General features: G+C 39.4%; 1 protein-coding gene across 1 annotated transcript in view; it reads left to right on the top strand.

The window, feature by feature from the left end:
- Nucleotides 1-8,259: 8,259 nt before the first annotated feature.
- Nucleotides 8,260-16,226, top strand: part of LOC104873767 (zinc finger protein 883) — a 31,602-nt gene continuing 23,635 nt past the window's right edge. Inside the window, exons 1-2 of the mRNA XM_010640591.2 lie at nucleotides 8,260-8,395; nucleotides 13,858-13,972. Coding sequence (XP_010638893.1) covers nucleotides 13,940-13,972 — 33 coding nt within the window. The 5' untranslated portion in view covers nucleotides 8,260-8,395; nucleotides 13,858-13,939. The remainder of the gene's footprint in view (nucleotides 8,396-13,857; nucleotides 13,973-16,226) is intronic.

The raw sequence follows: 16,226 nt of genomic DNA, 5'->3' as shown, positions 1-16,226 counted from the left end.
CTCTAGAGTCAGTAAGCATGTCTTTCATTGTGGTCACTATATCTGTAGTTATCTAAGAAATTATTCCTGATTTGTTTTTTTCTAGAGCCTCTTTTACTTCCACCGTTACAACCTCAGAGAGTTCAGGTGGGTGGCTTTCAGATTGTTCCAATTCATTGCCCCCTGAGTTTGCCTTTGGTGACTTTTCATTTTCTATTTTTTGTTTATTTTTAGTTTAATTCTTGATTTGATGCTTGTAAATTGCTATGGTGCATAGCTTTGTTTTTTCTTCAGTACCAGGGATCAAGCTTAGGACCTTGTGCTTGTGAGGCAGGCATGGGGCCACTGAGCTAAATCCCCAACCCTATGGTAAGTGGCTTTATTGTTAATATTTGGAACCCTTAGAAGATGAATACTTTTTGGAGGTGACTTCTAGGTGTAGCTGGCTTTGGTTTTTGAGTTTGTTGCAAGATCATACCTCTTCAATTTATTGGGGATGAAAAGTTGCTGTATATTTGCCTAGCCCCTGATTCTTTGGCATTGGCCTACAGTAATTTTTATAGCCCTTAAGCAATCTTAGTCTTGTTATACCAGGAAGAGCAATTGATTAGAGCAATTATGTAACCTTGGCTAAAGTAGTACAATCAGCAAAAAGCATCAAACACATGCTAGACAATGATAAACTGTTCTAATTACTAATTTGCCACCTTTCAGTGTATGAACTAGATTTGTGGTTATATAACAAAATCTAAAGTAATCCATAAAATTGTATGCAGTAAACAAGCTCTCAGTGTAGCAATTTTGCCCTCGGGGGAGAAAATTTAAAAGGAGTCGGGGGGAAGTTAGAGAAATATAAGATGAAGAGGAGATCGGAAACAAGGCTAGAGGACAAAGGAAAATCACACAAATTTTGGAAAACTGGTGAAGAAGATTGGAGGGAAAGAGAGAATAATTAAAAAAAAGAAAAGAACAAATCACAAACAAGAAAAGCTAGAAACCATGTTCACATTCATATAAAAAAAGAGCAATCAAGAAAAGAAAAAAAGAGAGAAATGGAAAAAAAAAGAAAAGAGAAAACATCCATTTCAAGGAATGTCTCTGATGTAATTGATAGACAGTATGGGCAGAGCACAGATCTGAGTTGATTAATCCTAGCAAGCCAGTGTAGCTTTTCAGTGGGGTAGTGGATAATCCCACTAAACCTGCACCTTTAGTTCCACTGAAGTTCAAGCTGGTTTCTGGATGTGAGACTGGAATTAGACCAGTGGAGCCTGCAACAGTCTATGCACCACTTGTTGGCTCGAAATTGGCTCCCTCCTGCTTGCACTCAGTTCCCTGACTTCCTGCCATGTTTAACTCCAACCCCGACACTGGGAGCCACTAGATGAAGATGGCCCAGAGCTGTTATGAGTTCTGAGCTCAGTTGGATCTTCCCCAACATGGCTACTGACGGATCAGTCCCTCCTGGGGACATCCAAACCCCAACAACTCACTAACTACTTCAGTCTGGTGCATCTATTGCTCTTCTCCACTGGTGGATTTCCCCATGGAGGTCTCCGGGGTTGCCAGTAGTCATAGTGTGAGGGTTTGAGCTGCCCTTCTTAAAGAGTGAGTCCAGGCTCAGGCAGAATGTACCACTTACGACTTCCTTCTTTGTTGGAGATTCTCTCTTTGCTATTCCTGTGGGCTTCAGTTCTTGTATCAGATCCTTCCTAAGTCCCAGGGAACCACTTCCATCTTTCTTCTCTTACTCACTTTGCTTTATTCTAGTGACTGGACACCAAACCTTGGAGAGCTCTTCTCTCTGCTGCTCACCACTCTACCATCTTCCTGGAAGTCTCCTGAATCTGACAAGAAATCTAGAGAAGACTAATGCTACTACTTCTCTAATTCTTTAATAAGATTGAAAGGGAAATGATATTCCCAAAGCGTTACCCTGATACCAAAACCAGAGAAGGATTAAACCAAAAAAGAAAACTACAGGCCTATCTCCCCAATGAACACTGATACAAAAATCCTCAGTAAGATACTGGCAAACAGAATGCAGAAAATCATCAAGAAGATTATATAACTTGACTAACTAGGATTCATCCCAGGGATTCAGGGATGGTCCAACATACACAAATCAATAAATGTAATATACCACATTAACAGAACCAAGGACAATAACCACATAATCTCAACAGGCAGAAACAACATGACAAAGTCCACATTCTATGCATCATAAATACCCCGATAAAAACTGGAATAGAATGTCTTATCTCAATCTGATAAAGGCTGTCTATGACAAAGCAATAGCCAACATCATATTACATGGCCCAAAACTGAAAGCTTTCACTCTAAATTCAGGAACAAGACAAGGATGCCACTTCTATTCAATGTAATTTCAGAAACAGTACCAGAACAACTAAACAAGAGAAAGGAATAAAAAGAATAAAGATACTATAGGAAGAAGTTAAATTATCATTATTTGCAGATGGCATGATTCTCTACATAGGAGACCCAAAAACTCCACCAAAAGACTCCTAGATTTACTAACCAAATTCAGAAGCACAGCAGGATACAAAGTCAACACTCAAAAGTCAATAGCATTCCTGTACACAAATAACAAATTCACTGAGGTAGAAATTAGGGATATAACACCTTTCACAATAGCATTAAGAAAAATAAAATACTTAGGAATCATTCTAATGAAAGAATTAAAAGACCTTTACATTGAAAACAACAGTACTCTGAAAAAGGATATCAAAGAGTATATCAGAAAATGGAAATATATCCTTTATTCTTGGGTAAGCAGAACCATTATAATGAAAATGACCATACTTTCAAAACTGTTATAAAATCTAAGGCAATCTCACTCAAAATAACAGTAGCATATCTCACAGAACTAGAAAGAACTATTCTAAAATTCATTTGGAACCAGAAGAGAGGTAGAATAATAAAGGCAATTCTGGGCAGCAAAGTCAAGGCAGGGGGCATCACAATCTCTGAATTGAAATTATACTACAAAGCTACTGTGATAAAAAACAGCACGATACTGGTAAAAAAACCCCAATAAAACAAAAAACAAAACAAAACAAACAAAAAACAGAACAGACCAGAGGATCAATTGAACAGATGAGAAGATGTAGAAACAACTCCAAACATACTTATCCACCTTATCTTTGATAAAGATCCCAAACAACTTCACTGGAAGAAAAAGGCTTTTTCATAAATGGTGTTGGGAAAACTGGGTTTTCACATGCTGAAGATATTTCACCATTCACTAAATGGATATTGACATAGATAAAAGATCTGCATATTAAAACAGAAACACTTAATCTTCTTGAACATAAGATACATAAACTCAAGAAGACATAGGTATAAGCAAAGACTTTATGAACAAAACACGTATTGCACAGGAAATATTACAAATAATCAACTGCGATCTCATCAAATTAAAAAGCCTTTGCGCAGTAAAAGCAACCACCACATGAGTAAAAAGACAACACACTGACTGGGCAAAATTTTCACCAGCTAGTCCCTAGACAAGTAAGTAATATCTAGAATATATAAAGTACTCCAAAACAACAGATTCCCAAAAGTTTAAGACCCAATCCAAAAATAGGCATCTGAAATGAATAGAAACTTCTCAGATGGAGAAGTACAAACAGCAAATAAACATGAAAACAATGTTCAGTGCCACTGGTTTTTCAAGAAATGCAAACTAAAACAATGCTGATGTTCCACTTCACTCCAGAAAGAATGACTACCATCAAGAAATTAATAACAAATGCTGGTGAGGCAGTGGGGATAAAGGTACCCTTCTCCAATGTTGGTGGGAGTGTAAATTGTGCAACCAATATGGAAATTAGTATGATGAGTCCTCAAAAAACTGAAACTAGAGATTCCATTTGACCTGACTATTCCTCTTCTTCCAGTCTTCTCAAGTTAAAAGCATCATACCCCAGCAGTATGCGCACACCCATATTTATAGTAGCACAATTTGTAATAGTCGAGTCTTGGAAATGGCTTAGATGACCCTCAAGAGATGAACTGTCAAAGAAAATATGGTTCTTATGTACAGTGGAGGACTACTCTGCTATAAAGAAGGATAAGGGAGGCATTTTTAGGTAAATGAATGTACTTTGAGACTACTTCTAAGTGAAATAAATCTGACACACATAACTAAATGTGCAAATAAGGACTAAAATGGATGATAGATATTGAGAATTAGGAAGAAAATGTTCAAATGTGAAGGGTAATAAGGTGGGGGAGGAGTATGGAAGAAAGGGAAAAGGGAAAAAAAGAATAGAAAGAAAAAATTGAAACAAAGTTTTGTAAATAAAAAGGAGAAGAAGGGTTGGGGGAGGGGAAGGGGAAAAAGAAGAATTAAGATATTTCATGTATAGGTATAAATTCCCTCTGATGAATATGATTATTATATTTCTCAAAAGTGTACCAACACAATTAAATTTTTTTTTTTTTTTTTTTGTACTGAGGATCGAACTTGGGTCCTTGAGCTTGCGAGGCAGGCTGCAGAACCATTGTGCTAAATCCCCGGCCCACAATTAATTTTTAAAAAAGAAAAATTAATTATAAAAAAATCTATGGGTATATTGTGTTGTATGATAAATGGACCAACTTTAGTTTTCTTCTAATTGATGTTCATTTGACCCAACAACATTAAAAAAATGATGTAAGAAAAAAACACATATATGTTTTCTACCTTGTCAGCAGATGTATGCATACATCTCATTCCATCTTTATAACTCTTAATTAGAAATACTTATTTTTAATTTGGAAACAAGTGACATGGCAATCCAAGACCTAAGCATGCCGCTCACCATTGAATTATTGACAGATAGCACTCAGAGTATTGAGGTCAGCTTATTGCTTTCTGGATGTTGCCTCATTCTGAAGATCACATTTTCCTGAGCAAATGTTATACAAGAAGTTAAGTAAAAATGTCAAGTAAATTATGAGATGATATCACATCATCAGCAGGTATTAGCACAATATTAACAGAAAATGGGAAGCATAACACAGAGGCTAATTTCAGGGCTTCTAAGTAAGGTTGGCTTCAGAATAAAATCCTCAAATGAGTCAAATGAAAAATTGGAAAGGTCAGTCCCAGACCAGTATGTGTACACTTTAAAATGGTAGCCCTAGTTTCTTTTTGGAGAGCAAAGTGTGAGACACCCAAGTAGTAAACTTTTATATCTCAGAAAAAAATGCCACACTGCCCATCTCAGTGCACTGAGAGGAGAAAAGGGCCTGAGAGTGAGTTTGCTGTCAAGTAGCCATGCAGGTGGAAGTGGAAGTGAACGATGTGGTGCCTGACCATTAAATTTATTGTTCTTCTGACTCAATATTTTAGCAAAAAAATTTTTTTTTGGTACCGGGGATCAAACCTGGGTCCTGTGCTTGTGACGCAGGTGGCGGAACCACTGAGCTAAATCCCCAGCTAACTCAATATTTTAAAAGTCGCAGGCAGAGTTAATTCTGAGGAGCTTGGTGAACTTGCTATAATCAAAATAGAACACTATGTAAAATAATACATTAGAGTATCACTTTATAAAGATAAGTTTTCTTTACCTTTTGTTTTTAAAGGGTGTGTGATTACATACTGGGATGTAATAGAAAATGTATTCCTTACCATAAAAGCTAAATTCTTAAAATATCCATAAAACTGTCTCATTCACTTACTCTTCTTACCTGTGAAATGTCTTCAGTAAGTAGCATCTCAACTATGATTAACTTATCATAAACATCTATTAGGAGAGGACGTGCTGGTCTTAATAAGTTTCATTTCTTCCTGTGCCTGTTTGTTTGCTGTTCTTTTGTGTAACCTGCTCCATAGTTGCTCCCTACTCTGAGTGTAGGCCTGAAATCTCAGTACAAATATGCCTATTCACATTATTCAAATAGAATTGTCAGGAGTAGAATTACCATGAATAAAATTTGACAAATGAAGCCAACGACAGACGAGACTCAGAACCTGAGACAACATAGGCAACTAGGCCCAATGCATATGTCCAACAATTGTGCTTGTTCTAAGGATAATCTCAGCTTTCAATTTTCTTAATTCCAGAGCACTTTCTGCTATCCCTATTCACCTAGCCCTCTTCAGGAGCCCTTTTAGGCTCCTGAAAAGAAAAGCCTTCCTCCCTCCTGCTTTGGACACTCATATGTGGTTTGCATAAGGCAGGATAGCTTCAGGAATTGGTCTTGTATCAGGATCCACATCCTGGCCTGACTGATTATGTTCAAGGTTAAACACAAAAAAAGCAGTTTATTTTAAATCTGGAGGTCAAGGCTATGGGAATACCTGAAGACATGAGGCTCTCTACTTCATTTGCCTTTGTTTAACTGTTTGAACTCCAGAAAAGAGATGGCCCTGTGCCCAGCACCAGTTTGGAATCTGTGGACTACCCCTGGGACACATCCTGGTTGGAGCTCCTGGGTCTCTCTCAGGATACTGTCTCCACCTCTCCTCGAGCTGTGGAGAAATACTGGTAAGGCAGTGGGTTCCCTCACCTGTGGCAAAAAAGAGAGGGGTTCAGGCCCTTTATCTCACTAAGGTCAGAGGAATCACATTATATTGGAACATGGTGGCTCTGAACATGTATGTACTGAGAGTTAACAGTAAATTTTGGAGATTAGTACCAAAAATATACATTTCAGTAATAATTTTATATTGACCCTTAATTACAATGGTAATATTTTGGACATGTGAGGTTATTACAATCACTTTTGAGATAGGAAGATAGGAGCAGCTTAGATTGTCTAGGAAGGGAGGCATAATCTTTCTCAGGACACATGCACAAAACAATACTCAGGACTCCTATGTGGACTTCTGAGAATCTACCACGTGTGGAATGAACTAAAAGAGACAAGACAGCATGAAGAGCTCACTAACATGCCACCCCACATCAGCACACCCTATATTGTCTAGGATGTACTTTTTCTTTTTTTTCTTTCATTGAGTTTATTGGTACATTTTAGGTATACAGTACAGTTACATTCATTATTGGGATCTTGTACCTTTACATGACAGGTGGTCTTGGTTCTCATTTTTCCCCCTTGTCCCTGCCCTCCCTTCACCCCCTCCTCCCTTTCCCATTTACAAACACTTTATTTCCATTTTTTTCCCCTTATTACCTTTCCCCTACCCTTATTTTTATTTTGACTTGGCCCAGACTCTCTCTACAGAGTCGGTTTTTCCCTTATCCTTCATTTTTAATTTTTCCTACCTCAAATAAGTGTGAAACTTTGCCACTGTTTTTGCTTGTTTCACTCAATTCTCTGTTTGAGATGGAAAGAACCTACAAACCACCTCCAGAAGGAGACTCCACCACCCCAAAACCTGATAACACTTTCACCTGTCTCTTAATATTTATGTATGTATGTACTGGGTATTGAACACACAAACTTCACCCTGAGCTACACCCCCAGTCTTTTTTATTTTTAAAACAGTCTCATTGAGTCACTAGGTTGCCCAGGCCAAGCTATGCTTTGATTCTTCTGCTTCAGGATCGCACAGTGCCAGGATTACAGGTATGCATCACCATTCCTGCCTTGTTAATGTTTTAAAATGTGAATAGTAATAAATTAAAAATTACACTTTTGTCTCACAGTCTGTCTTGGACATTGCTGATTTAGGGGATTGCTTATCATTTCAAATCTCAAGCTACTTCCTCCCAAGACCAGAGACAAGTTAAGTGAAATTTAAAAATAATTATCATTATATTTTTTCCATTTGTAAATAATGTGCACACATAAATATTAATAAATAGATACGAGTTTTTGTGACACCAGGGTTTAAATCCACGGTCTTCATAGAGTTACACGAACAACACTTTTGAGTTCTTTTTTTTTTTTTTTTTTAAATTGTGAGACAGGGTCTTGCTAAGTCGCTAAATTGCAGCGATTGGTTGACTTTGAGATCCTCCAGCCTCTGCACCTCAGAGTCCTGGGATTTTGGGTATCCACAACAAGCCTGGGTCTGATACAACCTTAAATAAAAGTCAAATCCAAGTTTCCCCATGACTGTGCCAGGTCTTGCGACGTAGCTAAATTCCTGCCTTAAAAGCAGCTTCGGGGCTGGATTTGATACTCAGCAAGGCAAAAAAGAGAAATACCTCCAGCCGAGAACCTCCTGCCTGGCCCTATTCAACCGGCGATGGCTGTCTCCTGTCACCAGGAGCGGGTGGCGCCTGAAACCCTATCCAATCAGAGATAGAGAGCTGTCCAATGAGGCGCATGACCAGAGCGGAAAGGGCGGGCTTTCCCCCTTGGGGTTCCCTCACCTGGCTCTGCTGTTTTTCTCTCTGGAGTTTGAGGCCGCTCCTCCTCTGCTCCTGCACCCTGTCACCTGCCAGGTGCGAGCAAAGAACCCTAGCAAAGAACGCTGGGAATCCGGCAGCTGTAAATGGTAAGTGCGCGGCTAGCATTCGGACCCTGGCCGAAGGTGCTGTGGAACCCGGCTCCGCGGTTCCCGGGCTACCATGGGCTGCACTGCGGCGCTTCCGGTGGGCGGGCCCGGGCCCTGTCAGTCCAGTTTGAAGCCTGGGGCGACTCCAGCCTAGGCTAGCCCGCTGCCGCGCCCATCTCCCCTGGTGGTAGGGCCCCTCCTGAGGGGTGCTTGGCCCAGCCGCGGTATCCTTGAGGCTTTCCCTTTCCTCTTCTGTTCTAAGATGGTTTTAGAGTAGCGCCACCAATTCTGAGCCCAGACCTCAATACCTAATTTCCACCCGATCTGGTGACAGATTCCTTAAATCCAGCTCATTGCCCATTCTCTCTACTTTACTGTGTTTGGTGGTGAGGTGGAACTCAGGGCCTTAACCTTTCGGGCACACACTCGACCCCGGAGCCATGTCCCTAAGCCCCAGGCTCTGCATCTTGTGCTGTTTAATCAATTACTGATATGATGGGTTTTATAAAGACCTTTCTGTTGAACAGTGCCAATGCTGCCCTACATCCATGTGGATTCTTCTGTGGATTTAATTTGTAATGTTATTATTTGGTCTTTATTATTATATTGTTGTAGTTTGATAATAATATGGTAAGTGTCAGGTAAAAATAGCTACCACTGTTACTCTTACAATTTAGAAGTTTCTTGGCTAATTTCATATATGCCTGTGTTTTAAGCTTCCAAATGAATTTGAGTATTTTTAGGATTTGGCCCCTTCTGTTACAAATAAGTATGTTGAAATTTTCATGGGATAATGTAGATTAATTTGGGATGAAATGATCACTGTTGTAATGAGTTCTATGATCTAAAACATGATGTGGGTAATCAAGTTTTTCTGTATGTCTGTAAATTTTTATTTTTTATAAATTCTGCAATTTGTGAAACATACATACATGTGAAATATCAAACACATGTGACATCTATATACATTTCATGCAATTTTTTTTGGTAATACTTGTTACATTGGATATATTAGACCTAGACTCTGGCTGGCTGATAGAAAGTGCCTGACACTTTGTTCTTTTCCTGAATCTACTACCTCTGTCCTCAATATGCTTAATTTCACTTGTTTGCACCAATACTGCTGTATCCTCCCAGTGATGGCAAACAAACCTTTTAGCACTTTCAGTCATAATGAACAGCCAGCTGTGGGATGTGTGCCTTAGGTTCGCTACCGCTGCCCTAGACTATCATGGCATTCATGTACAGTGATTTTGTATCAGCTAAACTTTCCCCAAATGGATAGAAACATTCCATCTTTATTTCATGAAAATTCAGTTGTTCCATGTCTTTATCAATACTGTGTATGATTTTTTTTTTCTTTGTACCAGGCATTGAACTCAGGATCTTGTGCTTGCCAGGCAGGTATGGTGCCACTGAGCTACATTCCTGGCCCGAAACTGTGTATGTTTGTCTTATGATGTAGTTTTGTTTCTCTGAGCTGCTTCTTGAGCTTGTTGGTGATTATTGATCACTTGCCATTGCCTATATAATGTGGTTATTGAAGTCTTTTCCTGCTATTCTTCAAGGGCTTCTATTTATCCTTTCCTTTCTTACTTAATATGCTTTGTCATATGTGAGGCTATTTCTTCCACTTGGTCATTTCTCTTTACACTCTTTAATGTTTCATTTGATGAATAGAATTTTAATTTTAATGTAGTCCAATTTACGAATATTTGGCTTTTAATACTGATTTATATGGCTATGAAAAGAAATAATGTCATTTCCTAAAGAAACTTTTTTGTTTGCTTTTTGGTTTTTTTGAGACAGTGTCTCACCATGTAGTTGAGACTGACCTGGAACTCACTGTGTAACCCAGGCTGGTCTCGAACTCACAGTGATCCTCCTGCCTCAGCCTCTCGAGTGCTGGGATTACAGGTGTGCACCACCATGCCTGGCTCCTAAAGCAACTTTTGAATGTCTTATAGTTTGCTTTTATATTTAGGTCTTTCTCACTTCTGAAAATGATTTATTATGTGGTATGAGGAAAAGTTACAATACCATTATTTGCCACATAGATACCCTGTTTCCCAGAAGCTTTTATTCAAAAGGGAATCTGCTGTTTACTCCTCTGCAGTGCAGTCACTGGCATTTATGTGTGTTTGAAAGGAAAAGATCTTTTAAAACATTGTCTTTTTAGTTCAATAGTTGTATTTATCCATCTCTTTGCCAGGTCCATACTAATTTATAACATACAGTTAAGTACTTTAAAGACACTTTGGTGAGTCATGGATTTCTTGTACAACACTAGCTGTAAATATAGCCTGCTTGTGTAGTAGGTTGTGTTTTCTTAGTTTGTGTAAGTACACTGTAAAATGTACATAGCAGTATCTTTTACAGAATGTATACCGATCCTTAAACAAGTCATGACTGTATACAGTATATACACATTTATGTTACATATAATTAATATATCATTTAATCAAATTCAGTATCAAATTTAGTAGAACTCTTTAAATTTTATTAGTCAATATTTGGCACTGCTGTGACTATCTAGTATATTCATTTTCGATACAGTTAAATTTATCTTTTACTAAGAATTCTCTTTATTATAAAATTGTATTTTCTAAATTACCAAGACTGATGATTAGCTAATAGAGTTTTAGTCTCTTTATTTTACATATTTAAGACTGTATGTATCTTTTAAAGCCCAGCTTTACATGGACCCTTCAATTTTACAGTTACTGAGGTATAATTGTTATGATAATCTGAGTATATTTAAAATAGATATATTTTGTTTTGATATATGCGCACAACTACAAAGCCAGCACCAGAATGAAACACATCTGTTAATCAGGTAAACAATCCCAAAATAAATTAAAGGAAACACTACCAGATATGACAGTATCACAAGCAAAATAATTACACATTACTTTTTAAAAAATGTGAACACTTGAACTTTGAGAACTAGGATATATGACTTCTTTTGGGATTATCTGTATGGTCACTTAGTATCCTCTCCTTGATTCTTCTGAGGACTTCCACAGAGTGAGGAAAAGGATTGCATTCTTATTCTTTGTATTATTACAGATTGGCTCAGGATGATGTCTACACATCTGTATGTGTATCCAGTTTATGGATAGAAGAATTAGGCCCACAAAAATGAAGGAGTGTCATTTTACATCCTATATTGTTGCTTAGCAAATACTGATTCCCTTCACCCAATACTGCCTGTACTTAAAGCATCCCCAGACAGTGAGTAATTCTGAGAGACTAGGGATTCCAAAGTGCAGGGAAGAGGGCTTGAGAGGATCAAGGCTGAGTTTCCTGGCTCTGTAGAAGAGTCATGAAGGGTCAGTTGGAACAAAGGATATACAAAACTCTGAAAAATGCAGTGCCTTTAGTAGTAAAAGAGAAAAGCAGGGGTAGGTCTCATGAATGATTTAAGCAACACACTGCCACCTACCTGTGCCTTGACCGGCACAGGATAGGGTCGGAAGCCCAGGAGAGTGGTGGGAGATGGAGAAAATTGGAAAATAACAAGAAAGAAAGATATACACCAAGATTAAGCTTCGTAGCTGGGACCAGATTAGACCATACCCTAATGAGCTGATGGCCTTCTGGCATTCAGTGCACTCTTTATTTATAGTATAGGAATGCAGGGTAACTAGTGCCACATGATCCACTTGGCCTAGGCTGGACATGATTAGGTTGTGATCGTGGCATGCGCAGAAAAGGAACAAGGGTACATAATGTTTCTGTCTCCTGGGGCTGTGTCATCCAGGATCTACAATCTTAGTCTGTTTGACTCTCTAATCTATGGAGGAGAAAGGGAGTAGGGATTAGTTGAAGGACCATCTTCAGGCTCTGACCACAGCACACCTGCCCATAATCCTCTGTGCACTTTCATCTGATTTCCTTTTTACTACTCAAACCCACATCTACCCTGATCACACAAGTCAGACATCAATTTTCCCACTTGAGAGAAATTTCATTGTCAGTGAACCTCTGGAAAACCCCATGCTCAGAACTCGCTGCCTGGTTTGTGACAGAAATAAGTGAAGGAGTGGGAAAGTTTAGGATCTTTTCTCTGGCTGTCTCTGTCTGTCTGTCTGTCTCTTTATCTTTCTCTTTTATGTGCACGCGCACACACACACACACACACACGCACAATGATTAAAGATCTGGCTGATTGATGGGTGCACTGAACTTGAGTTTCTGTGCCAAGAAATGAGACAGATATGAACAAGAATTATGGGGTACACACCCCTATTGTATTACTTTGCTGCTTTATTCTTTATTTGTACAAGAGCAGTTTTCCTAAGTAATATAATCCAGTGAATACTCACAAATTAGTTTCATGGGTGATTGGTTGGAAAGTATATTATTTTTTAAACAAATTTAAAATAAAATGTAGATACTATTTTATACTTTTTAATGCATCTCTAAAAAATGGAGGTGTGCCCCATACCAGTAATATAGTATTTGTATAAGAACTAAAAGAGAGTTATTCATTAATGTCCCTAATTGGCCCCCCATTCAGTTTTCCCCATTGTTATCATAATGGCCCAAGTTGTTAAGCCAGAGTATAGTAAAGAACAAAAGTTACATATTGCTGTTATCTTAATATAGACTATTCTTGCTCCATCAGGACCTGCTGTCCTAGCAACAGAACTTTCCAGTCTCGGGGCTCCTCTCTTGGTTCCTCATGGAGGAGTGCAATCTTGTGGGAAGTGTAGTTACACCAGTGACATCACTGGCCCAGGACCATAGTAAGGGAACTTCCAGGTTCCTTGTGCACATTTGCATCTAACCTTATTCCACCATCTTCTGCCCAGAAATTCTGGACACTGTGGGTCTCCCCAGGTGCTCTCTGGAGTCAAGTTGCATTCTGTGTTTCCTGGGTGGTTGAAAATGTGAAAGAGGAGCCCTGGGCTTTTTCTGGGACGATAGCATGTTTGATTGTTAACCCACTCCCTGATGGGAGCAAAAAGATTAGTGGATCTCCGAGGGACTTTTTTCCTGTGATCTCTGGATCTGTGCTATTAGGGAGGATAGCATTAGCATCTGATCTTCAGGCTAGGCAGTGGAGAATTTGTGATTGTAGATGTGCTGTGAATTAATCTGTCAGTAGATGGTCCTGGGTGTGTGCTTCTGGGTGTACAGATGCTGGTTCCATCCAGAAGCTCTGCAGATGGTGCAGTTGCATCCAAAATAATGATGCTGAGTAGAGTCTGCAGACAGATGCAGGCTGCGAGATGTGCAGTGAGTCTACTTCTAGCTCTGCCACTGTACAGTTTTATTACTAACTGGCTCAGTTTACTCGTGTCAAATGAACATATCTATACTAGCGTTTGCTAATTAAATCTTACTGTGTGTTAGCTGTATATGTAGTGTTTTAGTTCTTTTTTCATTGCTGAGACAAAATATCTGAACAACCAAAGTTAAAGGAGGAAAAGTTTATTTGGACTCATGGTTTACAGAGGTTTCAGTCCATAATTGGCTAGCTCCAAGGCAGGATGGCATGACAGAGGGGCAACGCAGAGGAGAAAAGTGGTTCATGGCATGGAAGACAAGAGGCAGCAAAAGCAGCAAGGGGTAAGTAGCAACCCTCTTTCTGTCCCTTATATTCTATCTAGGCTATACTCCCTTAGGGTGAGAAGTGCTCATACCCAGAGTGGGCCTTCCTATTATCCACACCCAGAACTATGCCAGACCAATCAGTGGACTAATGTAGTAATCACACACCCTTGTTTCCCACATTACATACTTAATCCTAGTATTACACACTTTAGATCCATTCACCTCTGCAAAGTATGAAACTATGATGCATGAAACTTTGCGGGCATCTAGCCACAAGCCATAACGTGGGGTTGCTTGATATGTTTTCTGGCTATGGAATTGCTGATACCAATCCTGCATTAAATAGCCTGCCTAGCACTTGTAAGACTAGTTTCCAGGAACAAAGTTTCTACCAAAAATATTAGGCCACTGCATGCCAATCTTGTTTTTTTTGGGAAAGTTTACTACTTTTTCTTTTTTTTGTTTTTTTGGTACTGGGGATTGAACTTGGGTCCTTGCGCTTGCAAGGCAGGCCATTGAACCGCTGAGCTAAATCCCTGGCCTGGGAAAGTTTACTTCTTATGCAGTATGAAGAAGGCTTCATTAATAGTAATTCTCCTCTAAAGTATATCCTTATGACCTGAATCCTCTCAGTACTTAAGAGCAGAAGCAGAAGTGTGACAGCTAAAGTCCCTACTTTGAATGGACAAAATAATTATCGATAGTACTGCCTGGAGTAAATAACATTTAAATAGTTCTCCATCCAGAAGCTATAAAAATCTGGGCACTATTAGAAGATTTGGACCAACTTTCAGAAGGGAGATGTGAGTTGGGCAGAGCATAGGCAAGGGCCTAGATATGTGACATATTGATGGGCCTCCTCCATTTTTTCATGATCTTTGGGTCAGCTGCTTGACACCAGTATCCACAGCTGCATGTCTTTTCCTTGATCCCTAGGAATGAAGCATGTGAAAGTACTTGCATGACCATAGAAAACCACCACTTTTTTTATGTTCTGAAGAAACTTCTGGTGTTTTTGTGTGTATTTTAAAGAAACTAATCCCCTTCTTTTCCAGGGCCTGTTGATTACAATCCAGACTGTCGGGCACTTTAGAGTTAGGGTGCTATTGTATATGGTCAGGTTGATGCTTGGTGTTGGAGATTCTTTCTCAATTACTATATAACACTTTGTTAGGATTCATCTCCAAGTGTGCCTTGGCTTTCCTACTGCTTTGGTGTGCTAATTTTCTCAGTTGCTCAGTGTCTCATTTACTTTTGTGTTGCTGAGACAGAATACTTGGCACAATTTAAATAAGGAGAAGTTTATTGGCTCACAGTTTGTAGAGGCTTCAGACCATAGCCAGCTGGCTCCAAGCCAGGGCAACATGGCAGAGGAGAAACAGCTTATGGCACCACAGCAGGAAGCAGAGAGAGAGAGAGAGAGAGAGAGAGAGAGAGAGAGAGATCGAGAGATCAAGGGAGGAGGGGGCAGAGGGAGAGGGAGAGACCTTTCCAGCCACACTCTAGTGACTGCCTTCTCCAACTTGCCCCAACTCCCAACATCACATTTAGCTATAAAGTCATCAATGGACTGGTCCACTGCTGAGTATCACATCCCCATGATCCACCCCTATAAGCTTTGGGTGACATTGAGACACAAACCACAGCACCCAGTACATTGAAGTCTCTCGCTTCACTTATGCCTGTCTTTCAGAGGAACCTGAAACACAAGTAGATGTTTCTTCACTGTGTCCTTGGACAGAGGGAGAGACTCTACCTGTACCCCTTCTCCCTTCCATATTTCAGACACCATCTTCTGTTAACTTCTGCAGTTTTTGCTGTGGGAGAGCAAACCTAACACCTCACACATGTTGGTGTCCACTCTGAGACTGAGCTCTGTGCTCAGCCCTGCCACCTGCTGTTTGGACAGTTTACATTTGATATCATTTCTGATAGGGTTGGCTTTGTGTAAGCCTCTCTGCTACTCTTATCAAAACAAACAAGTCTTGGGCCAGGGATTTAGTTCAGTGGTTCTGCTGCCTGCCTCACAAGTGCAAGGACCTAGTACCAAAAACAAAACAAAACAAAACAGCAACAAGAACAAGACAAACAAGTCTTACATCCATATGGATTCTTTGTGATAATTTGTTGTTGCAATACTACACAGTTTTATGATCTGCACTGGTATACAGGTAATGTTCATTACTCCTCTTGCTTTCATAATTCAGAAGTTTCTTGGCTAATTTTATCTATGTATGTATTTATATAAGACACAGAAATATATATATAT

Source organism: Fukomys damarensis, unplaced genomic scaffold, assembly GCF_012274545.1.
Source record: "Fukomys damarensis isolate Sample0158 unplaced genomic scaffold, DMR_v1.0_HiC HiC_scaffold_37, whole genome shotgun sequence".
NCBI lineage: Eukaryota > Metazoa > Chordata > Mammalia > Rodentia > Bathyergidae > Fukomys > Fukomys damarensis.
The sequence above is the reverse complement of the archived record's forward strand: the minus strand, read 5'-3'. Positions and strand labels throughout refer to the sequence as shown.